This window comes from Enoplosus armatus, chromosome 2 (genome assembly GCF_043641665.1).
Source record: "Enoplosus armatus isolate fEnoArm2 chromosome 2, fEnoArm2.hap1, whole genome shotgun sequence".
NCBI lineage: Eukaryota > Metazoa > Chordata > Actinopteri > Centrarchiformes > Enoplosidae > Enoplosus > Enoplosus armatus.
Window position 1 is genome coordinate 17,753,158 of NC_092181.1, and position 26,747 is coordinate 17,779,904.

Sequence of the window (26,747 nt, forward strand, 5' to 3'; positions counted from 1 at the left end):
AATGTCACTTAAGTGAAATTAAAGAACCACTGAAGGTGTTTAAACAGTATTTACACCATATGAAGGCTGTTATCTCACGTGCACAAACCAAGCAACATAATCCAACTTGAGTTTTTAAAAATGCTAAATATCTTTTTGTCCTGCTATAAAACGTGTCCGTTTTCTTCACTTCGATGTGATCAGTGCTTGATGTCTCAGGTCTGTTTCAAAGTCATGAAATAAACCAGATTTGACTCAGATGAGCTCCAAACCAGCTTCATGAAACAAGTCAATCCTCATTCAGTTTGTTAAATTAATTCAAGACAAGATTTTAACAATAAACCCTGCCTTTTTAGAGCCAGTGTTATGAAACACCCCTAAGCTGCTATGAATCAGTCATCTCTATCAGTATAAGCATCAGTGAAGCATCTTAACATAGCATGTAGTTTTGTGGTGGTTGTTGTTGTTGTTGTTGTTGTTGTTGTTGTGGCACCCCAAAGTTGCAGTCCAGCCCACAGAGCACTCAGAGCGGCTCCTTCTGGTTTGGTATAAAATAACAGAGAGCTCCTGTTCCTGTTACGTCACAAAATGTCTAACTGCTTGAAATTTGAGCTGAAGAACATAAAGAGGAGGGACGCAGGAAAGAGCACAAGGAACACAAGGAAGTGGGAGGGCCGGCTGTAAATGAAAACAGTCGAGCTGGTTTGTACCTGTCAACGGTTAATGGCTCTGAGTAGCTTGTGGAGTGCCTGTATTGGTTTTACTTGCAGGTTATGAAATACTGCATTACTGTCCTGATACGACTTCCCTCTAAGTTCAAAGGTTGCTGACGTTCAGTGAGTGCCAAGCAGGGCTGAGTTTTGGCAGAAAGGTAAGACATGCAGCCGTGAACACTGTGTCTTGCACACATTTCTTTGCACATTTTGTGGGTGGAAATGATTTACATGTTAATGTTTTGTCTTTCTGTGCTGATCATGTAACTTGAACAGCGTAGAACAGCACTTTGGATGCAGACTGTTGGCTGGTTGTGACAAATACTATTTTCCATTACTTTATGGGTGTTATTATGGCAGCCTGTTGTATCTGAGACAGTCTCACTTTGAAACTGTGTCCCAGACAATAATAATATGTTTCTTCTGTGTGAAATGTGAAAGATGCAAACTGTGTATAAAATCCTTCAAAGGCAGAATGAGTAGGATTTTCCTAAAAAAAACAATGTACAGACAAAAATAATTCCTCTCCATCATCACTTATGACCCACTAGAAGCGTGTCTTGCCGGGGATGAGGTGCCAACTTTGGATGTTGTGTTTACAAATCCTACTCATTCTGCCTTTAACTGAAGTTGTATAAAATGAGTTACAGACAAGACTTAAATTAGGACAGTGACTGAGTTTCCTTCACAAGTTGGGGCCTCTGACAGCAGATGTTTGATCCCCTGTGGTTTTTAGTGTTAATCTTGGGAGGGTGAGCAGTGTTAGGGAAGAGGATCTAAGAGGCCCTTTTATGAGGCCAACATTTTCAAAATGCAGCAGCCAGACTGCTGACTAAAATATGAAAACAGAACATCTAATTCTGGTTAAATACAGACTTGATTTTAAGATCAATTTTATCACTTCCTATTCCTATATTTCTAAACTTTTAAGACCCTACTCTGCACTGCTAACTAACTAAGCATTTATAACTCTGTAACGGTCATCAGCTGAAAAAAAAACTCATTAACCTGGTTAACCTTTTGAACTTTGAAGTGGTTTTGTCCGAAACACAAACAGAGATGTTGTAATGAGGATGGGTTTGGGTTATCCAGAAATGGATAAGAACTTCTTAGACTTCTCCAAAGCTAGTAATCTGAATTCACTGGCCAAATCCAGGAAAAGAACAATAATATAAATGTATACAATCGTATGTTAGCATTTTATTATTATATATTATTATAATGTTATGCAGTACGAAGTAGTTATCATTAGTAGTTATGTCACATTCAGTTACATTCTGAAAACTGAAAACCACAGCAAATGTAAAAGCTGTTGTGTGTATATTGTGTCTATATTGTGTCTATTAGTTTGTATGTGTCATATACTGTATAGTCTTCCTTACAGTTACTATACTGTAACTTTGAAACTTTGAATTTCCTCTCCTGGGGGATCCGCTGACTGTTACCTTCTCTCAGAGTACAGAACAAACAAGGCTCTCAAAACACTCTTACAACACAAAGCTATGTCAAATGAATGCCAACAGATTTGGGGCAATGGTTCACAAGCTGAAACACACCTTTATTTTACTATTTTACCCAAATTCAAATGGTTGAGAAATAATTTACGTATATTTGATACGCAAAATAGAAGATTTCATATGAATTTAAACTAAACTAAAATAAGTTTGGGCACTAAAATGAGTTGAATGTTTTTCTTCATGAATGTACGAAAGAACATCATTATGCAGCAGCTTTTAAATGAGTGTTGAGGGGTTTCATGTTTGCTCACTCCAAATTAGGCTGCAGGGATTGTCCAGCAACAAACTGAAGACCTTCGTCCCTGTTAGAGATTATCTTGTGAATTATACAATCACAAGAGACATTTAAGGTTTATGACTTCCTCTGGCAAACAAACACCTGAAGTCAGCGTGTCTCTCCTTGAGTTAGCCTACACATACTTTACTGAACTATTAACAACAGGAAGGAAAGTTCAGTAATCAGTAAACTGATTTCACCATCCAGTCACAGATTACTCTCGTCTGTCTGGTTTATATATAACATGTTTATATTTTAAACAGGTTTTGTCAGACTTCATGAATGTTTACCTTTACTTTTAAACTTATTGGCTTGCTGAGAGGTCAGCCAGAGGAACAGGTGTTTTTAGAAAAAATAAGACAGGACAATATTTATCAAACAACCTCTTTTTTTCCCGCTAACAGATGGAGCACGTCTCTTTCCCGCCACTGTCCCGTGTTGCCATTTGTGGCGGCACCCACGGAAATGAGATGTCAGGGGTGTACATGGTGAGAGAAATGCAAAAACAGATAGCAGATCAGGCCGGATCTGTTTCTGTAACCACTGTCCTATCAAATCCACGTGCGGTGGATGCTTGCAGAAGATACACAGAAACAGATCTGAACCGCTGTTTCACAAATGCCTTGCTGAGGTAAGCTGAAAAGTTTACCAAAACTTCAACGTAGATAGTTTAAAAAGAGAATCTGTAAGTTTGAAAACTCTGATCTATAAACCTGCCTTGTAATAGCAAAATAAAACAGCTAAACAAGAGTATGCATGTATGAGAAAACTCTTTGTTACATCTTCTGGCTTCCAGCGCCCCCGTAACAGACTCGACACCCTATGAGTTGAGACGAGCCCGAGAGCTGAATGCTCAGCTTGGGCCCAAAGGAAGCGAACACGCCGTGGATCTGCTCTGCGATCTCCACAACACCACTGCTAACATGGGCCTGTGCCTCATCTTCTACTCCTTAGACTGGATCACCCTGCACATTTACAAGTACATACAGGTGAGAGCGTCATGGAGTCTTCCTCACAAATGTTTTTAGGGATACAATTTGACTTCATGACATGCAGCTTTCTGACTTTGACTGTAAAGATGCCAAAGATTTAATACAACAAACATAGAGCATAAAGGAACTGCGGGTCTCATAAACTTCAAGTTTAAATATGTTTAATTATACTGAAAATACTGTGTTTTATTTATATGCAACATAAAGAATATCATAGTTATAAGTTTGTGAAAACATGAGGAGAGAAATTACAGTCAGGCTATTTGTACAGTAACTTTGGAGTTAGGAACACCAAGCGAAGATTTAAAGATTTAGGAATCAGAGTGTTTGTAACTATTGTGATGAAAAGTGTATGTGAGACGAGTATCACAATTCTTTTGAAATTATGAATACAAGCATATTGACTCATAGCCCAACTGATAATTGATATTTCAGTTTAAACAATGTGATAAGGAAATATCTGCAGATAGTCATTTTGTACATAAACACATAACATGAAGAAATATTTTTGATAAGGATCCCTTAAATTTGTTTGTGTACAGCTGAGGTTAGTTTTGCAGGTATTGGTATAGTCATAAGCCAAAGTATGAGACAAATAGAAATTTTGACCTGATGATGGCGATAGAGGAAAAGTCAGGGGATCATCAAAGTGATTAGGATTCATCCTCAGAGGAACACAAATGTATTTATATTAAACAAACTGTTTGTTTTCCTCTGTTCAAGCAATCTTTGTTTAGTCTTTTAAAAATGTCTGCCAGGTATCACTATTTTGTCATTATTGCTTTGCATATATGCTGTTTGTACTCCATACCATGTAATTATGGCCTCAAGTCAATATAAATCTGACTCTATGGGCAAATTCCAGGATCAAGCTGTATATGTCTTGGGTGTTAAAGCTCAAAGGGCTGCATTGAAGCATGCAGTGTTGTAAACAGTCGACCTGTCTGGTTTTCAGAGCAAGATAACCTCTGCATCTGTGAGAGCAATCCAGCTGGACATACCCGTTTCTGAGGCTTATTCCCTCGAGTCAGTGGGCAAACATGGTTTCTGTAAGTATGTGTATCTCTCTGTCTGTGTCCGCATAAAGGTAAAGAAATTTTTTTGAATTGATTTAAGTCTAAGATGTTGAGTTGTTTCTCTTGTTCTCTGCAGCGATAGAGGTCGGTCCTCAACCCACTGGTGTGCTCAGAGCTGATATCTTTAACATGGTGAAAGAGGCAGTGGATCTCACAGTAGAATGGATTCAGGGATTCAATTCTGGTAAGAAACAACGACCCGGGTATTTAAAGGGTCAGAAAACCCCCCCAAAAAAAGTTCAAGACTCGTGGTAACAGAGCTTGTGCTGTTCTGGCTCCTAGGATGTACTTTTGAAGGAGGTGAAGTGGAAACATACACTTTGGCGAAGAGTGTAGACTACCCACGGGATCCTATCACCAATGAGATTACTGCTGCCATACACCCCCAGCTGCAGGTACAGGACAAGCACATCTGGGAAAGATGCATGCACACATTAGCCTTCACTTAAACCGGCTATAATCAATAAAAATAAAAATCTGTTATTGCAGGTTTAACTCATTTCACTTGCAAGAAAGCGAACAAGCGCATTTCCCAAAATGTCAAAGTATTCCTTTAAACATACCACACATTTAAATTTACATGCATGAATTGATAAAGCAAGGAACCTGTGGGAAACTATGACAAACAGTAAATACCAAACTCTTTCCTTCTCTGTCTCTTCCAGGATAATGACTTCAAGCTTCTCCAACCAGGCGACCCCATATTCCTGTCATTTTCTAGGGAGACGGCGAAGCATGAGGGAGAGGAGCTCTACCCTTTCTTTGTAAATGAATGTGCCTACTATGAGAAGAAGATTGCTTTCCATTTAGCCAGGAAGACCACTTTGACCTTCCCGCCCATTTGTGTGAAGAAGGACTAGAGAGAGAATGAGATATCAAGATTTTAGAAGAGAATGAGGAAATGCACAAACTTATGCAATGACACATAAATAATAATATGATGATAATACAGCAGCTCTGCAACAGTACTACCTCACAGAGGCTTAAGAGGAGGCTCATGTGGAACAGCAGAGTTGTTTCAGCACTTTGCTGAGTTATAATCCTCCACCCCCTGCATATTAACTATACTAGGGCATTGATCTTTTTTTGCACTGTGCCAATGATGCAAAACACAATGTATAATGAATAAAATTAATAAATGGAAACATGGATCACTTTAAACTATTCGCTGGTGTGTTTTGACTTGACTTGGATCTTTACAAGGCCATAAGATTTTACAAAAACTGAATTCCAGTGGATCTGCTCAGTTGCTACAAAAAATGTAGTTGTCAAAGAAAAGAAAAGCTCTGAAGGGAGAGCAGGGTGAAAAGGTTTATTAACTTGATTTAGTCGGGCACGCTGGTAGTTTAAAATTTACAATAGAATGGCTTCCCATTGTTTGTCACATGAAGATAATCAAAACTGGCCTGGTACTCTAATCTACATAGACAATACACTGTAAGAAAACATTATTCCATCACATAATGAAATAAATACAAAGAAAATATTAGAGTATAATTATGCAGTATGACGCAGTCCTATAAAATGATGCAAGAATGTTGTTTATAAAACAATTATGTTATTCAATGAAATGTGGCTGTTAGGCAACTTTCTGGTGATTGTGACTTTGATTGTTCCTGAGCAGCTATGCTAGCTGTAAGTGAGCTAGCGTATAGCTGTGAGGCTGTACTTAGGCACAGCAGTGCTTTGAGCTAAATGCTAAAACCAGCATGCTATCATATACTCACAATGATGTGTAGCTGCTTTAATATATGTCATGTTCACCAACTTGCAAAGGATTACACAAAAACAATAACAGAAGAAGGCAAATGTCAAATTTATTGATACAGAAACAGGTACAGTGTGCTTCAGAATACATAAAAACATTTACAAAAAGCCAGAGTGTATACACATCAGACGTGTAACAAAACATTGTGACACAAAAATATCACAATTTGTATTCTGGAGCTGAGAAATCAGTAATTTTGAAATTTGACACAAAGGTAACAAATTAATTCACTTTCCACACAAAAGTGTAAAGACGTAGATTCATGAGGATTTTCAAGGATTTGCAAATTCCTTTGTTATTATACAGTAATACCAGTCTCTTTGACTCTGGAATATCAGCAACAAACATTTAAAAGGCTTTAATTGATGCAAAACCTATATTTGGCTGTCAAACAAGTAACTGATGAAACTGAGCTGTAAAGGAACAGATAACTGACTGCAACCAGGATCAAAACTTCACAATAACAAATGTAAAATGGCAGTAGTATAATTTGGGGCTTCAACATTAGAATTTAAATGTTACAAAGAGGTCACAGGTTTGCTCGAGTGGCATCAAATCAATGTTTTTAAATACGGAAATTAACTGCGCTGATAAACATTAGATCCATAAACACGGGCGACAATGGGAGATGAGTGGTATTCATTTTTAGTGAGTGACATTTTGTGACATTTAGTCAACACATACCACAGACTGAAATCAACAATTACCACAGATGAGGGAAATGTCAGCTTAAAAAGGCATGCACAGCAAAGGCTCGATATTTAAGACGATGCAAAATTAAATCCAAACAAAAACACATCAAAACAAAAAAATATATTATTATTTCATGCACTAATAGAGAAAGCTACCCAGGCTTAGATAACTGCAGGTCTGAAATTAGTGACAGTACAAGTTTATAATCGATAACTGATTTAACGGCAATGTGGTGAGCAGCTTTAGAAGCAATGGCAACTGAAAACAAGGCATATATGTACTTCACACCAACACAGATAACACCAGACATAACAAAGCAGCCATAATATCTGGGTGTTAAAGTACATTAAAGAACATGCTTTGTGTAACATACAAGAGAAGCTAAAAAACACACTGTGAAATAACAAACTTACTCAAAGGTATTAAAACCCCCTATTTATGAGCACTTATGATGATTAGCTGCAAAGTTAGTTTAGTTGATTCCTGCCTTTAGGTGTGTTGTTGTTGTTTTATATTCAAAGAATGTTAGAGGAAGTGAAAAGTTAGAAGTCACTTCGTTTAATTTACATCCTTTCTTAACCAGAAAGCTTTTTTTTTTGTTTTGTTTTGTTTTTTTCTTTAGAAAGTCTTCAGACCTGTAGGCTGTAGCAGTCTCTCTTCAGGCAACTCTATAAGCAGTCATGCGCGTGTAGTTTTTGCGGTGACTCCTGGCCGCCCACAGGAACAAAGCAGCTGCCATCATTTGCAGAGGGAAGGATATGAGGGCGAGGTAGAGGGACCAGCCCAGCGAGCCCTCTACCCCATCTGGTGGCGGGGAGTACCGGTGGAGCAAATCCACGCCGGCCAGGAAACAGCAGACGGTGCCCAGAGAGCACAGGCCTGATGAGTAGAGGGGAAATGTAAAAGATGAACAACACAAAACAGCAAATCTGAAGAAATGCATTGTGTTTGTGGAGGAGTGAAGGCAGTGGGATGAGAGAAACAGTGTGAATGTATGTGCCAGCTGTAAACAACCACAGATTCATCAAATCCAAACTGCGGTTCAGCAGCTGGGTGCCCTAACCCTAACTCACTGAGAAAACAACACTAATAATAGCACTGCCCATGTATTTAATGAGTGAGGAACTTGTTTACACCATCACCTAATAACAGATTTGATAACAATACAAGATGAGTCAGGATCTGTCTGATTAAGCTCACCAGGTGATCAATGATTGATCAGTTACATTATACGTTTGCGTCAGGGTAATTAATCAAAGCAAAAGAAAGAAAACATTCTGAGGTCTAAAAAGCAAACAGTTTAATGTGGAAGAATTCACCTTATCAGAAGAGGGCCACAAGCAGCACTACCAGGCTGATGCTTTTGACGTGCACACAAACGCCCACGACAATTATTTCCTATGTAAGCTCACACACCAGCGTCATCACGCTCAATGTGTTAGGATACTCCGTTGTCCTATTTCCTCAGCATCAATGCAGGTCATCCCTCCAGAAAAAACTAAAAATCCGACGTGCTAAGCTTCACAACATCTATCGCATGTCTGTCAGTCCTGGGAGAGGGGTCCCTCCTCCGTTGTTCTGCCTGAGGTTTCTTCCATTTTTTTCTGTTAAAAAGTTTTTTTTTGGGAGTTTTTCCTCATCTGAATCGAGTGTTTAAGGACAGAGAGTGTTGTATGCTCTACAGATTGTAAAGCCCCTTCAGGCAAATTTGTGGTTTGTGATATTGGGCTACATAAATAAAATTGACATGACCACACCTTGACTACTTTTGGTATGCGTGTTACTGGAGTCAATTAGTGCGCCTCAAATGATGCAAATGATGCAGCGCTATGCGATGTTGTCTCTGTGAGTCGGCATTGAGTTGAAGTTAGTGTTAAGTTAGATAATTCCCAGCTGGACAGCAGGTCTTTTTTTTCATTTGCTGATTGTCATTTTAAAGAACAGCACAACATGAACTCTGCCTCCGTCTGCTCCTCAAGAACAAAACTGCGGGGAATTCACCATGTAAAAGGGATATTGTACATTTGTGATGGTGTTTGTTTGATTGACAGGAGTCTCTACCTATCACGATCAGTCACTGTGGTTGCTACAGCATTTGCCCGCCCCTTGATTTGTGTGTTCTTGTTAACATAAATCCAAAGACAGTAGTGAGCATTAAACTTAAATCGAGATGTCCCTTCAGAAGCCTTTGGGTAACATCACAGATGCCTCTGGTCCATGGCCGGAAAGGGGCAATACGCATGCACTTCCCTCACCTGCAAGTAGATGAAGCACTCCTACACCGAGGGTGGGGGTGAAGCTGCGGCACAGGCAGGCGCAGACCCCAACAAGGCCGCTGAGGAACACCAAAGCCAGAGACACCAAGGGCAGGAGAAACTGGCACCTCCACAAGTCTGAAAAATGAGAGAGCATTAACTAAAAAAAGTCTTAAAACATGCGTACAAAAACATGATCTAATGTTCAAAGATGGCAGGTGCACGTTAAGACAATGAGGGGGGGTAAACAGAGCAAGGTGATCACAATTTGAGCCACAATTTGAAGTGAATAGGACTTCACAGCAGAGTAGATTTGAGAACTTCTTTGACAAATTTGTCTGATTAAAAAAAGCACAAACCAATAAGCTTAAAGATGAACTGTTTGTTTGTGCCTAAAATTCTCTCTCCAACTGGAGTTTTCAGCACAAAGTCTATTGGGCATTTGTTTTGTAGTTTGCTGCTGCTGATAATTTGTGATTTAAAATATTCCATTGGGCATTTCAGACCACTAACACCAATAAATGACACTGTCACAAAAAGTTGTCAAATTGTGGTAGTGGCCCTCATGTCTGGTGGAACTGGGTCAAAGTGGAAGCAGGATAAACAACCTCATGTAATCTACAGACACAGGAGGAACCTGACTCACATGTTCTCAGCAGATCTTCTTCGCTGTTATGGTTTCCAGGCAATTTGTACTTTGGAATAAACTGCTGAGGAAGAGTGAAGCTCACACACTGCGTCTCCATCTTCGGATCTAAAATCAGAATCAGAGAGCACAAATTCACCTGAGCGGTCATCATTTACCAATACACAGGATGTGATGTAGGGTTGAGCAGCATCACGATGTACAGTACACCATGAGACAGTAGAAATGTGTCTTTTGCTATATCATTTATTCTGAGGTAGATATCCCATTTGCTGCAGTCTGGATGAGCAGGATATATATATCAGTACTGCATTTTAAAATTACATATATTGTGAATGAAGACTTTATCCATATCGCCCAACATTCAGGTGATGTAACCAACGTTTTTTCTAGATACCTTCTCAATCATTTTAATCGCATTTTCTTGTAATGCAGCCAGGCATACATGATGTTTGTTTGTGATCTTAACTACAGTTTAAAATAAAACACTGCAGGCATAAACATAAACTAAGTTCATAGTGGGAGATCTACCAAATGGTGTGGGATTGAGGATGTGAAATTGACTCAACAATTGATGAAGAGGCATTGTGAAAGCTGTAGAGATGTAAACAGGAAGTCTTACCTGGCTCTTTGAACCAATGTGACCGGCCGGGCACCAGGATGCACCTCCACCACAGTCCCAGGGTGCCGTTCAGGCGGAACATGGTGTCACTGTAAGTCTTCTCATAAAACTCTCCATCGATGAACTCATCTCTGAGCTCATCTCTGAGCTCGGAGGCGTTGCTCCCCTCACGTTTAACTGGTGGACAGCTGTACTGGTACCAGTGCTGAGTTCCCACAGCCACAGAGAGGTACACTGTGGCCAGCAGGCTCAGAACCGACCCGATAACCAGAGCTGTGGCATAGCGATTGTCTACCATGATCTAGGTTAAGATGGCTCGTTTTCAGCCTGTGTTGACGAGGAGAATCTGCTCTCTGATTAAAAAAAATTCAAATGCAGTTTGGCTTTCACTGTGTGATGAAGCCTTGGTTGTATGACTAAAAATGATATTTCCGCTTGGTGTTTGGGCACCACGGCATGTCTGTTAACTATCGTTCGGTAGTATGCCAGTTTCAGAGTAACACAACATTGTACTCTATTCAATCATATTTCTACTGTGCTGCATTTTGAGCAATGTCCAAAACACAGAGGCGTTCACCACCTGCCGAAAGGTAAATGAGAGGTTAATGTTTGGCTAATTGAATGTGTTTACCTGGTTGCTTAACCTAGTTAGTAAACTACAAATTACAAAAGTAAATTGTTCTTAGCTAGCTAGTTAGAGATATTACAGCTAGCTTAACTGTTCCATACAGCTAATAATAACAAAGGCAGCTTCCTCAATTGTGCAACGAAGTGAGCATCTTACTAGCTAGCTAACGCTAATAATAGTTAGCTACAACTGACTGCATCAGTATCGAGACATTTAAATGACAACTTAACGTTAAATATTTCATTTCTTTTTTTTACCTTATTGCTTGAGAAAACGTTCAAATATTAGCGTTGCACTCGTTGAATTTCCTACAGGCCTCCGCCCTCTTCTTCTACGACTAAGTTTTGTTCTTCTTCTTTTTTAATTTTAACGGCGGTTGAAAACCAGCGCACACTACCGCCACCTTGTGCTTCGGTGTACTGGATAACCAAACCCTATCCATTAATCCTGTTTATCGGATAAAGTCAAAGAAAATTTGGAAGAAGACAGAAAATCAGCCACTACCACTTGAGGATATATTACTCACTAATTATCCATCTTATCCATCTACCTTTTGGAGCTGGGCTGATAAATTGCCCGATATCAGCTTATTGCACATTTATCAGTATAGGCATATATGTCAGCTGATAAGTAGCAATATACTGCAGCACAGAAACACCAAAGATGTTTGATGTTATTTAGAAACAGAGTCACCATGTCACATAGCCCTCCAGAGAGAACTTGCAAGTTTTTTTTTTAGTTGTATAATGTCTGCTCGGTTGATTACAGCAGTTTAAAATAACACATTTAAAGGGTCCTTATCAAAACTTGTTTGTTTATATTCTGTTTATGGAAAAAGACGATATAATAATAATATGATAATACTATAATACTAAGAAATACCAGCAGAATATTGTAATGTTTATAGTGAAAACATACATAAGTCTTACTAGCATCTCGTCACACAATAAGAAAGGGGATCATCGGGGTGTTATCGAATCATATTTTATTTATTATCGACTTTAAAAGGCATTTGCTTTACAAGCATTAAAACAGACAGGTTCAGAGTGTATGCAAAATAATTTCAAATAATAATGAATAATGAAAAGTGAAGTAGTGAATAGTGAATAAAAGCTACAGCAGTCGCACTACACATCTGTAGTATAATATGTATAGCATTTCCCTGATGAGTTTGTTACAAAAAAAACAAAAAATTCTCTGAAATACAGGCTGCTGTGAAGTTTTGGCAGTGCTTCAATTGACAATAATCCCTTTGTGAAGAGAAAAAAAAGGCTTTGAATGAAAATGTTAAGCAGAATCAGAGAGGTAGAGACAGCCACAGTTGATGTGATGGTGGCTTAAAACGCATTTCATCACTTTTCATAAAGACACATTCAATCATTGATGTCATGTCCCAGATTAACCTTCTTTCACATGTTGCAGCTTTTTACAATCAGGCAAACATCGAGCTCACACAACAAGTGATGATTTGGGATTGTTCATCAGCGGGTAGTGCAAATTGATTCCTTTCGTGCAGCAGCGAATTCCCTTATCATCACAACAAATCGTCTTTCATGAAGAGTCTCCTGTGCTGTTTGTAGTCAGACTGGACTGTTGCATTCAGGATGGGGGTGGTAGTAAACTCCACACTACACGGTCTGGAGCTGCAGGGAGCCACTTCCAGCTCCAGGACAGTCACATTGTTGGGTGCCGCTGTGCTGAGGATGTTGGCAGGGACAAAAAGAGTCACCTGAGGGCCTCGGGTCGGCCAGTAACGTCCCAAGTTGAAGCCATTAATCCAAACTTGCCCCTGGAAAGAAAAAAATTAAAAAGGACTGATTATTAGTCTACTGTATTTGCATTGCATTTCAGGAACACATCTTTTACAAAACTACAAAACCACAACCAACGCTTGTCTCTTGGTTTAAAACCTTCACTAATGAGATCATGCCAGGGAATATCTTCAAATGATAAACTCAAACAGGATGAATTTTATTAGCACTTTTTACACGCTTAGAGTAGGGCTGCAGCTAAAGATTCTTTTTATTTATTATTTAAAAATTGGAGTAAACCAGGCTGATATTTTCAATTATGATGTGTTGAGTTAAACACACAAACATTTGTTTTTCATCAAGACAAACTTCAATATAAGTATATACCTGTAATTTAAATTTAAATACAGATTAGGCCTTTAAATAAGCTCGACTACTTACTTTACAGGGCTGCGAACAACGATTACTTTCTTTATTTGTGGATCATGTTTTTAAATAGTTGACAAATCGTTTAGTCTGTAAAATGACAGGAAATAGTGACAAATGCCCGATACTAAGAGTCTAAGATGTTGCCTGCAAATTGCTTGTTTTTTCCCCAACGGACCCTCTGAGACTCAAAGATATTCAATTTACAAGAATATCAAGCAGAGAAAAGCAGCAAATCTTTGGCAGTTTCGCTTAATAAATGACTTAAATGATGAATTCATTAACACAATTGTTGGCGATTCATTTTCTTTGAATGGTTTAATCCATTAATGACCTTGTGAATTACCTTGTGAGCCTGGGGTCATTCAAAATTGAGCAGTGAAATAATGTTACCATGAACAAACTGTTTTTTTGGTTTGTTTTTAAAGGGCAAAATGTGACATGCCTTCCTCCACTGGGGCAGTTTGATGTAGGAGTCCTGGGGGAGGTCTGGGATGCCGTCAGGAATGATGAAGCTTCCCTCGTAGAAGGCTGGAAGGGAGAGAGCGGCAGGCGGAGGTAGGTCTGTTGGTTTCGTTTCACCGAGGAGGCCCTGACTGACCGCTTCATCGATACTGAGACTGTACATGGTCCAGCCAAGGAGCGTATCTGTCCCCAGAGTCAGGTTGGACACCAGGCCCTGTGGAAGGGCAGAGGGGGAGCAGCACCAGTCATTTCACACACGTTGAAATTCATACTGAGCTGAAACCCAGCTTGATGGGAACTGTAAAGAAGTTTTACATCATAAAAAAAGTTAACTTTATATATAAAGTATAATTTGGTTGCAGTTGAATTTAATCTTACAGTTTTTAGGCTCGTACAATCTGCATCTGAAATCCAGTAAAGCCTTGAGATAGTTTAGCAGACACTTTTATGTCGAAGCACACATTAGTGTAGCTGGAAAAAGACCTTAAAGTCGTTGATGCCTTTTCCGTAGTTTATTCGGCCCATACTCTCCACCAGTATGTCCACCTGACTGCCAGCTTTCCCTGTCACATTGACAGTTATGGCTTTGTTCCTTTCGAGAATCCCTGCAGCCACCTTGAGAAGAAATCAGCATGGTTGTCATGTTGCCATGCTTCCGATACATTTCAGAAATAATCACAGTTGAAGTATTGAGGTGTGATGGCCAGCCTGATGCTTAACTGATCTCCAATCCAATGTGCAAAGGGAGACTCACCCCGTCCACCGACACATACGCTCTATCGTGGACGCCGTTCAGTGGAGACGACAGCGGCGTCGGTGTGCTGCAGTCAACAGGCAGAGTCGTCCTGTAGAGCACAAAACCAAAGGCCTACAGAACAAACAGGAAAGAGATACATCAACAACTAAAAAAAAATAAAATCATATGACAAAATATTGCTGGTGAAATTGTGTGTGTGGGGGGGGGGGGGGTTTACTACATAAAAACATTAAATGAATACCTGGTTCAGTTCAATGAAAGTCTGAGGATACATGCTTTTGACAGGGCCGGAGAAAGACAGCGTCTCTAAGGCATCCGATATCGTCTGGAGCTGTGGCGGCACAGGGTTGCTTTTTAGTATTTATTCTTCATGTTTTAAAATCTGGTGACAAAAAGTCTTTCAATGGTGAGTTTCAATAAACAACATGTATATCTTAAAATAATGTAAAATGCAGACAGTAGAGTACCTACCCTTTTCATCACAACAGTCCCGTATGAATACTTTGGAGTTGTTGGTGGTATTGGTCCCTCTGGTATCTTATGGTACTGAAAAGATACATTAGTGCTTCCAGATGACAAACACTGTACTGTGCATAAGTTAAAAAATACTGATGCAACACTTATGGTTATTGCACATTAATAACGCCCCTACATTTTGCACTAAATACATCTGAAGTGACATTTAAGAGCAAAACTAGAAGCCTACACCGGTGTTCTTACCATTTTGATCACCTCTCGAATTGCAAAGTATTTCTCTGTGAGGTCTCCTGCTTCCGTGAGCGGGGCATCGTAGTCGTAGCTCGTGGGCTGGGGGCTGTAGGGTGAATTGGCGCCTGAGGTATCAGGAGGCAATCACAGGTTTTTTTTCTTTAATCATTTTGACAACAAGAGAGACCCATGTGGCTTTACTGCACGAGTCTCTTAAAACGATTATGTCACCTCATCAAACCAGTCTGTCGGAGAACACTCACCATTCCAGTATCCGAAGTTTGTTCCTCCTATGAACATGTACCTGTGAGGAGAGAAATTACACTGAACTGTCAACAGAAATAAAGCACAAACAGATTCTGGTAACTTTAAACTACAAAGTTGTTCACTCTCTTCAAGAAAATGTATGCCGTTGAGCTGCTACAGTCTCATGTTGAATCCGCACATCTTTATATGCCTTTACTCGTCTACATCAGTGTGTCTAAACCTGCCACACAAACTCACAGGTTGACGTTTGCTCCTGTGGCCAGGATCTCGTTGAGGGACTTGGCCACTGTGGCAGACGGCACGACGGAGTGGCGTGATCCCCAGTGGTCCAGCCAGCCGGTGTAAAATTCAGAGTTCACCTGTTAATACAAGAGGAAAAACCAAATGAGCGTATGAGAGGAAATTGTAGTGTGGATGTTAAAATCACGGTATCGAGGGAAATACTTGCCAAAGGTCCACGAGGTTCAGCGTGTCTCTGTGCCTCGAAGGCAGCGGTTACATTTCCACCTAACAGAATCAGCGACACAAAGATAAACTTACATGTATTTGTGTAACTTCCTCATGACTCCTGACTCATCTAAAATGTGACATGCAAATGTGGAGGAAAACAAGAAACTGACCAATGTACCTCATCATGTAATGTTTCTCATCTCAAGTTGCTTTAACAATTCAACCTTAACTTCAACACACAACTGAACCTTTAATCAACTATCAATATTTGCTGTAAATTGCAGCACAGTGACACCTGCCTGGCCCAAAGTCAACAGTGGCGTAGAGATCTTGTATCGAGCCACACTTGAGGTAGCCGAGCCCAGCTCCATCTGTGGTGAAGAGCACCACGTCGTTGCCCAGGTGAGACCGGAACAGCTTGGACAGGTGACGCATGTAGTTGTAGTCACAGGCGAAGTAACTGCCATATTCATTCTCCACCTACCAAACAGGGGCAGAGCGGGAGAGAGATGTTATTTCCTCACTGAGTGAAGTACTGTAATGATACATGATGCACAACCTGCAGAAATCAGTCCAGAACTCCAGACTCACCTGAACAGTGATGATAGGACCTCCATTCTGATAAAGGTAAGGTTTTATCATTGGCAGTAGCTTCCCCATCCACTTATCTACTGCTGCGATGTAATCTGAAATACACAAATTACAGTGTTGTATGTACTGCAGCATGCAGCCGTGACTATATTTCATCATTAATCCTATTTTTCTTTGATCCTCACCTGGATCTGAGGAGCGCAGCACAATGTCTTTGTTGTTGAGAAGCCAGGCAGGCAGCCCACCCTGGTGGACAGAATAACGCAATCAATGGCAGCAGGTCTTTGGAGTAACTTATAGGACATACCATAAAAAAAAAAAACACGTAAGGTTAAAGTTCAATTGAATTTAAAGTGATACTGCACCCAAAATCTATGTTTTGAGTATCAAACACCGTCTGTGTCCTTCATGAAGAACAATGGTTATGTCCGTTTGAATTTACATCAATAAACAGATTCCAGTCGTGACTAGTTCTCATACTGGACAACAAATACCAAAACATCCATAGCTACAAAACCACCCCCGCAGCATAATGCACTCCTCATCTGCCCATCTGTGTTACTGTTTATCAACTTGCAAACATTCATATTTTCCCCAAAATATTAATACACTACTTAAGGCACAACATTAAGGTGTATTTTGACATATTTTGTTAGAACAAAACTATTACTGTTTATGAATGAACAGTGGAAAGGTAGACTATGCTGCAGTTTCTGGACATTTTGAAACTTTTTTCCATTGTGAAAATTGTCACCATTTTAACATTTGTTAATTAATTCATAATTTTATTAATGTATTACTGTGTAAGCAGCATTTTAATGTTTTAGCTGGTTGAAGTGGAGATAACTATGACTTTTGTATATATACTGTTGGGTAGTTTAGTCTATAAATACATTGTTTTGTATGTATAATCTTGATCTTCAAAGTAAATACTAACTATGGCTGTCAAATAAATATCCTGGAGTAGAAAGTTGAGTAGAAAAACAATATTTCCCTCTGAAATGTGTTGAAGTGTAACTATAAGATGAGAAGGAAATACTCAAGTAAAAGTACCTCAAAATTATATTCAAGTACAGTACTTGAGTAAATGTACTACCACTGCTGCAGAGGCCGTGGTATGTTTGGTATGTAGCTCTTGTTAATAGTTATATTGTATTATCCCAAACTGATAATGTCTGATATCCAGCAGCAGTGAACTAACTGTATTCTCACTATAAACTCTCTACATTGTTTTGAAAAGGTAAGTCCATTTCTGATATATACGATAGAAGCTAAGAGTGTAATATGTGCAGTATCTATATCTGAATAGCCGCAAACTCAAAATGTGTACATTTACTGACAGCCGCACTCACCATGTCCCACTCGGCACATATGTAGGGTCCAGGCCGAAGGATGACCAGTAAGCCGATGTCTTGGGCCAGCTGAAGGAAATGTCCCACATCTCTGTCTCCACTGAAATTGTACTGGCCCGGAGACTCCTCATGGTAGTTCCAGGGGATGTACCTTCAACGTGAATGAAGTGTCCGTTTTATCCAAACACACACACTCAAGTTATTTAAGTAGGATGAATGTTGTGGCTGGCTCATATACACATAAGAGACCAGGATAATGCACTCTGTATCAATACTGCGTAACAGGGACAGTAACAGTCCTGGGTACGCGTGTTAAAAACAATTAAAACACTGAGTGTAAGGTTACTTTAATTATGTCCGCTATGCTGTCAATACCAGCAATTTGAGAAGGCCCACACATTTCGGTGGATTTTTTTCCCGCAGGAAGATGCGTTTGGCGGCTTTGCTACATTACAGTTATAGCTGCAACAAACAATTATTAAGCAATTAATCGCTGGGTCTGTAAAATGGTGCAAACATCTCCAAATATCTTGTTTTGTCCGACAAGCAGTCCAAAACCCAAAGATATTCAGTTTACAACCGGAAAATATGCACATTTGAGAATTATGGCACTTTTTTTGTTAGAAAATTATTTAAAACGATAAATCGATTATCAAAATTTCAGATTCCTTTTCTGTCAACTAATTGTTGCGGCTGTAATTACAGGAAGTTCTCAGGAACATCACTACACTGCAGTACATGTGACTGCTGACAAATGAGGCCATTTTGTTGAGTGACTGCAGCTCAGGTAACAAAGCCTCCCAATCTAAGTTCCTTGATTAGTTTTTGTAGTGAAGCCAGTTGAAATGTGGCAGCCTATGACTGCAACAGCAAACAAAAGTCAGAGTGAAGTGCACAGAGAGCGAGACTGACACGAATCAAACCTACGTCTGGACGGCATTCAGTCCTGCCATGTACATCTTGAGCAGTCGATCCTTCCAGTAGACTCTGGGGATCCTGCTGTAATGGATGCTTCCTGCTATGTAACGAAACTCTTCCCCGTCTTTCAGAAAGCAGTCATTCTTGTAATCCACGCTGAATGAAGGAGGCGTTCCGAGCTGCAGGTCAACACATCAGAATTAGACTCACAGCTGAATCTATAGGTTCTGCACTCATCATCATTTGTAGGCAGCGAAGTCGGTTTATATTGTGTTTCACTGTGCGGTTAAAGTTTCATGTCTTTATGGCGCAGGGCTGATGTCTCAGGTGACTTTAGGATGTGTCGTTAAGACGTGTAAACCTTGACTGGCCACTAAAGTTTGTGAATAATGCTTGAATGTAAGATACTGCACCTACCAACCAACAAAATGTAAATATTTTCATGTGGAAGCTGTTTTTAAAAGGTCTGACAGGTATTGTAGACCATATAGATTACAGGTAAGCACACACGGATGTAAGTGTGACTTCTAGATGAAACACAAGCATGTATTGGTTTTACTGAAGTGACAATAACTGAAAAGATGGGCCTAATTCAACCCATTTACGTTAAATCTGCATATTTGCAGACATTACTGGTGTTAATATACCTTTAGCACTATCAAAAAGTATTAACAAGTCATGTGAAGACGTGTGTAGTGTTAGTCTGTGTATTTAAAGACCTGCCAATCAATCTGACCACAAGTTTCAATCCTGTGTTTTGAATTTTGGTGGCAGGGCTTTTATAAAACTGGATTTATCATCTATATATATTTTTTTTGTGTGTGTGGGGGGGGGGATCAGTTTTTGAATGAAATCAAAGGTACTCACTGAATGTCCAAACAGCAGCAGCAGTAACGTTATGCCTCCTCCAGCTGTGAGCAGAGACATGATGAGTCCTGCTGTCCGGCCTCAAGAGCACGATTTACTGAGTGCTCCTTTTCATGCAGTGTTCACCTCAACACAGTCGGCTGCGGTACTTACTTCCTTGAGAACACTGTGATATTTTGAATCGGCGAGGCATCATGAGTTGCGGAAGTAAAATCACGTGACGTTGTGTCGTTGTGGTGTAGGCACGCTTTTTGATCGGTAGGTGGCAGTGTCGCGCCTTTTATTTGTGGGGTTTGAGCATAATCAACATGAACCTGCGCAAAGACATTATCGAGGCTACAAGTAAAAATTTGGTCTAAAAAACACACAATACACAGGAAAGTAGCACGAAGATGGATCAGAGGGAGAAAGTGCATTCTGACTTCTGAGGGTAACTTACTTCAAGACTGCAAGAATTAGAGTATATTCATTTCTCTGCTTGACTTCGCTCTGTCTGTTGTGTTGGTTAACAAATCACTTAAATTATTATCACTATAATTGTGCACTGTTCTTGTGGTGCCACCATAATCTAGTTTAGTCTCCTGCGCCAGCTTTTTCTGTCGTATGTAATTGAAACCAATGGTATGGTATTAAAAAATGGTGCTGCGTCAGGTAACTATCAGTAACTATACTCTTGGTATACAAATTATATTCTGTTTAGCGCTAGGGTTTGTACAAGTTAGAGAGAGAGAGAGACAGAGATAATGATGTTAAATTGGACTGCATTATATTGTTTGGTGTTTATAATGTTGTGTCATCCCCCAGTATGGACAGGGAATAGAATAAAATAGTTTTGTCAAGTTAGGTGTCACTAGGTGGCCAAAATATTGGAATTCCTTTAGTTCTGTGATCATTTTTACATGTTTGAGATGGTGCATGAAGATTTGATCGTCATTGGAATTCACATTATATGTTACTGGGCAAAATGTAAATTTGCCAAATGTAAATTTACTTCAGTCTGGGCATTGTTGTATTTGACAACTGTGAGTCATATGGTGTCTGAGTTCTGCACAGTTTTACTAAAAGTTTCCATCACTGCTGCACTGTTAAATGTTGCAGATTCCAGCAATAATTGCAGGTTTCCTTACCGAACAGTGTAAATCTAAATATGCTCGTGGATTGAAATTAGCATCATGTGTGAGTCCTCTCACCTTCTGTGCAGCAGCAGAGGTACATAAAAGTTTTATTTTGGCTGGTTTCTCAGCATGCAGTTTGTCAGTTGATGGCAGCATTACGCTTTTATCTTCCCAGAGAGTGCAGTTGAAGCTCTGAAATATGAGCACATTAGCAGGGGTCACAGATCATTGTTACAAATTAAATGATATGCAATTAACCTCTGTGTCTTCTAGGTACAGCCCCATCGTACAGTGCAACTGTTGGAATAACTGCTTATGTCCCCAATCCAATATGAGACAAGGTTGGACTACTAATGTGGCGCTGACCCTCCAAGCCATTTTCTCACCACTCAGCCTCACAACAGTCACACTCCGCCCACACACACACACACACACACATCTGCTGCCCTACATGCACCTTAAACCCTTAAAGGCTTTCTACAAGATTTTGGAGCATGTCTGTGGGAATTTTTGCCCATTCATCCAGAAGAGCATTTGTGAGGTCAGACACTAATGTGGGATGAGAGGGCCTGGCTCGCAATATCCGTTCTAGTTCATCCCAAAGGTGTTCAGTGGGGTTGAGGTCAGGGCTCTGTACGGGCCAGTCAAGTTCTTCCACACCAAACTCAACCCGCCATGCCTTTATGGACCTTGCTGTGGGGCACAGTAATGCTAGAACACAAAAGGGCCCTCCCCAAACTGTTTCCACAAAGTTGGAAGCATAGAATTGTCCAAAATGACTTGGTAAGATGAAGCATTAAGATTTCCCTTCACTGGAACTAAGGGCCCCCCAGAAAAACAACTCCATAGCATTATCCCTCCTCCACCAAACTTTACAGTTGGCATAATGCAGTCAGGCAGGTAACGTTCTCCTGGCATTCGCCAAACCCAGACTCATCCATCAGGCTGCCAGATAGAGAAGCGTGATTCGTCACTCAACAGAGCACGTTTCCACTGCTCCAGAGTCCAGTGGCGGCGTGCTTTACACCACTCCATCCGACGCTTGGCATTGTGCTTGGTGATGTAAGGCTTGCATGCAGCTGCTCGGCCATGGAAACCCATGCCATGAAGCTCCCGGCGCACAGTTTTGGTGCTGATATTAATGCCAGAGCTGGTTTGGAACTCTGCAGTTATTGAGTCAGCAGAGCTTTGGCGACTTTTACGCACTATGCGCCTCAACACTCGGCGACCCCGCTCTGTAACATTACGGGGTCTGCCACTTCGTGGCTGAGTTGCTGTGGTTCCTTGACGTTTCCACTTTGCAATAATACCACTTACAGTTGATCGTGGAATATCTAGGAGAGAAGAAATCTCACGAACTGACTTGTTGCAACGGTGGCATCCTATTACAGTACCACGTTCAAATTCAGTGAGCTCTTTAGAACGACCCATTCTTTCACAAATGTTTGTAAAGGCAGACTGCATGGCTAGGTGCTTCATATTATACACCTGTGGCAATGGAACTGAATGAAACACCAGAATTCAATGATTAAGATACCAATACTTTTGGCCGAAGAGCAAAACCTCCGATCTGAAAAATGCACTTTTTTGAGAAACCAAAAAAAACTTGTTTTCTTGCAGAATGCTATTTGTTAGGGATACCCAATACATAATACATTGTTTTGGGACTATATTACTATATTATGTGTTAACAATACCGACTAGGAATTAGTGCCTCGCAAAGTGCACATAGGAGATTTTTCCCCACTTTTCCTGGACCATTTTGCAGATAGGAGGTTTTGCGCTTTGGCCATCGATATAGTGTATCTAGCAGGGAAAAAATAGTAGAAAAATGGGTGTACTTCAGCATAAGAAACATCACGTGCAATACACACTCATCCCACAATCAGCAATGACACTCATGGCAAATTATAGTTCTTTAACCTCTCATTACACCACCTGACATGTCACTGTAGTGCAAAAATTAGGTGTAGGAGGGGGGAAGGTGTGGTGGCAAATACTGAAATATAGTCTTTTAACTCAGCAATACGGTTGTTAATCCCTGCAGGTTTCTGTGCATTACAGGTAAGAGGAGAAGGGAGGGAGGACTGACAAATTAAGGAGGAATTGATTCTAATCATACAAGCTTGATGGAAATGCATACTTATAAGACTGACAGGCTGCTCTGTTCTCAAAATAGCATCACTTGTATGATAACCTGAAAATATGTTTGACCTAAACTGATAAAAACGACACACTGTCCACATTTAGTATACATCATCCTTTGATTTGTGAACCTGCCTCAATCAGTCAAAATTATAATATATTTAGACAACACTTTGGCACAGCCGTCGGTCCTCTCTCTAACATGAAGGATCAGGCTGTTTTTTTTTTTTATCTTTTAATTTCAACAAAAGCAATCGCAGTTGTGGCTTCCCAAACATTTTCTTTGCTTTCAGTTAAGTCTCAGTTTATGTTACATGGGCTTGTATCCTGGAGATTGGGCACTGACTGGAACTGGAACATTATCCCAGACAAAGTCAGCCATAACAAGTTTCAATACAACCTATATTTTATTTTACTTTTTGTTATTTTAAAGTAACCATTATGGTTTACATTATTTTCATACCTCCTGGTATAAGCATGCATGTTTGTGCTCAGGTATTATATTGGTAAGTCCTAACCTCTACAGCTCTCCTAAATCCTCTGTAAAATGAGAATAAAATGCAAGATTAAGAAAGGTGGTGAAATGCTTTTATTCCTAAATTTAAAATTCAACTTCCATGATGAGATGTGAGTTGTCTCCAAAGATTTTAAGTCCATCCCTCCTAAATTACAGAAATCTGAATGCATCCATGGCCGCATCTATCTGCACCCCACATCTTCCCTGACTGACCGCAGACACACACACAAAACAAATTGTACAGTATGACTGCAGAGAGGAAGTTCAGAAAATAGGAATTTCTTGAAAGGGGTGATTCAAGGCTTCCACTATACATAACTTTTGCTTCAGTACAAAACCACAGAAAACAAATTATCATATGTTGCCATGTGTTTGATGTAGGTCCATGCTCATGGTGGAGTGCACGATTAGTGATGTCAAACAGGACACCTTCTTCAAACATTTGGTTTAGAAGTCATCCAAACATGAGCAAATCGGAGTGGTAGGTCGGATTGATTTTAGTCTTGTAACCACAGCCAGTGCTAATCTTAATTTTGGTGTCACTTCAAAATAAACATGCAAGACATATATACTTATCTCTCTCTCTCTCTCTCTTTCTCAAACCCAACCGGTCAAAGCAGATGACCGCCCACCTAGAGTCTGGTTCTGCTTGAGGTTTCTGCCTCTTAAAAGGAAGTTTTTCCTTGCCACTGTCGCCAAAGTGCTTGCTCATGGTGGGAACTGTTGGGTCTCTGTAATAATATTATTAAGAGTCAGTCTAGACCTACTCTATTTGTAAAGTGTCATGAGATGACTTGGCGCTATATAAATTAAATTGAAAAGAATTGAATTGAATTTAAATTATTTTGAAATGTATTTACAGTTAACTCTTCTGGATCAATCTGTGTTTCTGAATGACATAATGATGTTGCAAGAGTGTTACCGCTTGTGCACATTTGTGACACCTCTCTATGTCTTGTCATCCAGGAAAGGCCAGGTTTATTTGTAAAGCAGCTTTCGACAACAAGGCAATTCAAAGTGATGTACATAAGACTTAAAAAGGTATTAAGATAAGATGTGATGGAAACACAAGGCAAAATGAGAGAACACATATACATAGGATTTCAAAGGAGTCAATTAAAGTAGGTTTAGGTTTTTTCAAGACGGGAGGCTAATGCCATTCCCTATGGATGAGCAGATGTTTGGCTCACTGTCATCTAACAGCTGGCAGAGCTCGTATTTCAATGATTGAGCGAATGGATGTCCATGAGGAAACAGGAATGCTCCCTGGCTTCTTTGAGGCATGTCATGTTACTTTAACTATTAGAAACATTTCTCAGTACTATACAATCCAATACAACTCCATGAAGTTATACCTTTCTGACACATTGTCAACAGAAACTCAACCTAATAAGCTTCACAAATATAGGATTTATTTCAGGGCTGTTGTAAAGTTTTGGGTTGGTTTATTTCCAATTATAAAAGCTTAATTATATGTAAAGTCTATAACGCATTCCAGTGATAAATGTGAATGTAATACTGCTCATAAGCAACTTGCTGTGCACCTAAGTTTGTTGACTGTAATGCTCTGAGACCATAAGACCACAGTTTTTAATAATTTATTCAGTCATTCATAAAACTTTAATTCTTTAATGGAATTGAAGAGTGTACAGTATGTTTGTACAGTACTGAAATGCTGAAGTATGACACTAAAGCAACATCATGTTTCAGCCACTGTAACTCAGTTGTCAGAGTGCACGTATTGACAAATTCAGGGACTTTTCATCAGAGGCTGCTTTTTCTGCCTTCTTTCCAAGAAAAGTTATTGGTAACTGCTGGGTGGTCAGAATAAAAACAGGAAGTCCTTTTACATGGAGAGTGTGTGTGTGTGTGTGTGTGTGTGTTGCTGCTGTCAGCATTTTTCTCAGTTCATGACCCCAATTATGCTCTTCTTCTCTTTGACTTCAGACTTGGAAGATAAAATGTGTTTTTGTTTTAGAAATGACACTCAAACACCACAGACTGTGTTGTCCTCCAAAGCCTTACTGATAAATGATTAAATTCTAGCCTGGAAATGATGAGTTTATGTGAAACATGGCTGAAAGCAGAGGTTTCCCTACCTGAATATGTTGCTCAGGCTACTAAACCATGAAGAGCTCTCTCTGGTCTTAAAACTAAAAAGAACAGAGGGAGTCAACATGTGAATGTCACAATAAAGATTTTGCAGAAGTAGCTGGAGACGAGGAACTCATTCTGTGCCCAATGTCATCTATTTTTCTGGGGGGAAAAAAACCCGTAAGGGCAAGCACCTATTTTTGAAACCAGCACAGAAAAAGAGAACCGAGGAATATGGTGGTGGAGGGAAACAGTCTCAATGTTATAAACTTTGAGAGTTTCAGTTTGATAGTCTGCCCTGTGAAAGTTTCCCTTGCTGGACATATTAGGCTAACTAAACTACTGGACCTCTTTTATAAAAATGTTCTTAGCTTTATACTTGAACTTAGTCTTAAAATCATTTCCAACGGTGTGCTTACGTTCGATTCATAAAAGATACTGAGCATAGATACTGATACTGAGCCCCTTTTATATCCCAAAGTGGACAGAACTTAGACAGATACAGGCATTACATGATCACAGCGTGTCTTCCTTTGGCTAAATCAGCCCACAAATCTAACAGAACATTTCTTGGGAGACGATAGAGACTACACCATGAATCATCATGTGCAAAAAGGTCATTCCGGTCTCTGAAAACTCTTTCCCTTCTTCCCTTCTAAAAACGCAGTTTTCAATGTCTTCCAATAGCGCAAGAACGGCCATGGTTACTTATTTCTAATTTTACACAGTATTTATACTGGCCATTAATTCGTCACACCTTTAATTGATAATTCTCATCACAAAACTAATGCAAAGTTCACCACAGGCTTGGACGTATATGCATCCAAAACTGCAATACCCCTACATAACCAGCAGGAAATTCACTTACGTCAAATCTGGGGTTTGCTTAGAGATGAGACCATTTCTACGTCAAAGTAAGGTTTTATAAATAACTGCTTGTACGTGGTTTTCTGCTTAAATCATACTGAAGATCAAAACTTATTGTAAGTCAGTTTTATTAATGAGGCCCCAAATCCGCAATAACTTTGAACCTAGCAGGTTCTCTTATTACCTGCGACCTGCGGAGCATTCAGTCCATAATGTCAAACTTGCTGTAAACACCTGTCTATACTCCATACTCTATACTAAAATAGTGGCGCCTATTCCAGGTGGATGAAG

The 26,747-nt window shown here is 39.8% G+C and overlaps 3 protein-coding genes across 5 annotated transcripts; 1 reads left to right on the plus strand and 2 right to left on the minus strand.

Moving 5' to 3' along the window:
• The first annotated feature begins 684 nt into the window (after positions 1–684).
• LOC139298072 (N-acyl-aromatic-L-amino acid amidohydrolase (carboxylate-forming) B-like) lies at positions 685–5,698 on the plus strand. The gene is made up of 7 exons (XM_070920910.1): positions 685–850; positions 2,891–3,117; positions 3,283–3,475; positions 4,434–4,527; positions 4,631–4,738; positions 4,837–4,949; positions 5,220–5,698. Exons 2-7 carry the CDS (start codon positions 2,891–2,893, stop codon positions 5,412–5,414), a joined length of 930 nt encoding a protein of 309 aa, XP_070777011.1. The 5' UTR covers positions 685–850; the 3' UTR covers positions 5,415–5,698.
• Positions 5,699–6,351: 653 nt separating this feature from the next.
• cldnd1b (claudin domain containing 1b) lies at positions 6,352–11,495 on the minus strand. Of its 3 annotated transcripts, none has more exons than XM_070917924.1 (5): positions 11,424–11,495; positions 10,539–10,743; positions 9,917–10,024; positions 9,271–9,408; positions 6,352–7,894 (listed from the first exon to the last, which is right to left on the minus strand). In XM_070917924.1, exons 2-5 carry the CDS (start codon positions 10,618–10,620, stop codon positions 7,674–7,676), a joined length of 549 nt encoding a protein of 182 aa, XP_070774025.1. In that variant the 5' UTR covers positions 10,621–10,743; positions 11,424–11,495; the 3' UTR covers positions 6,352–7,673. The 3 variants fall into 3 exon arrangements, with proteins under 3 accessions (XP_070774025.1, XP_070774010.1, XP_070774018.1); XM_070917909.1 differs by having other exon boundaries at positions 10,539–11,118; positions 11,424–11,494; XM_070917917.1 differs by lacking the exon at positions 11,424–11,495 and having other exon boundaries at positions 10,539–11,401.
• Positions 11,496–12,700: 1,205 nt separating this feature from the next.
• On the minus strand, positions 12,701–19,778 carry glb1 (galactosidase, beta 1). Its single transcript, XM_070919949.1, has 16 exons — positions 19,719–19,778; positions 18,861–19,030; positions 17,934–18,084; positions 16,767–16,827; positions 16,582–16,676; positions 16,290–16,470; positions 15,989–16,047; positions 15,778–15,899; positions 15,537–15,577; positions 15,286–15,398; positions 15,037–15,111; positions 14,807–14,896; positions 14,563–14,676; positions 14,292–14,423; positions 13,789–14,022; positions 12,701–12,955 (listed from the first exon to the last, which is right to left on the minus strand). The coding sequence occupies exons 1-16, from the start codon at positions 19,776–19,778 to the stop codon at positions 12,701–12,703; spliced, it is 1,953 nt and encodes a 650-aa protein (XP_070776050.1).
• Positions 19,779–26,747: the final 6,969 nt, after the last annotated feature.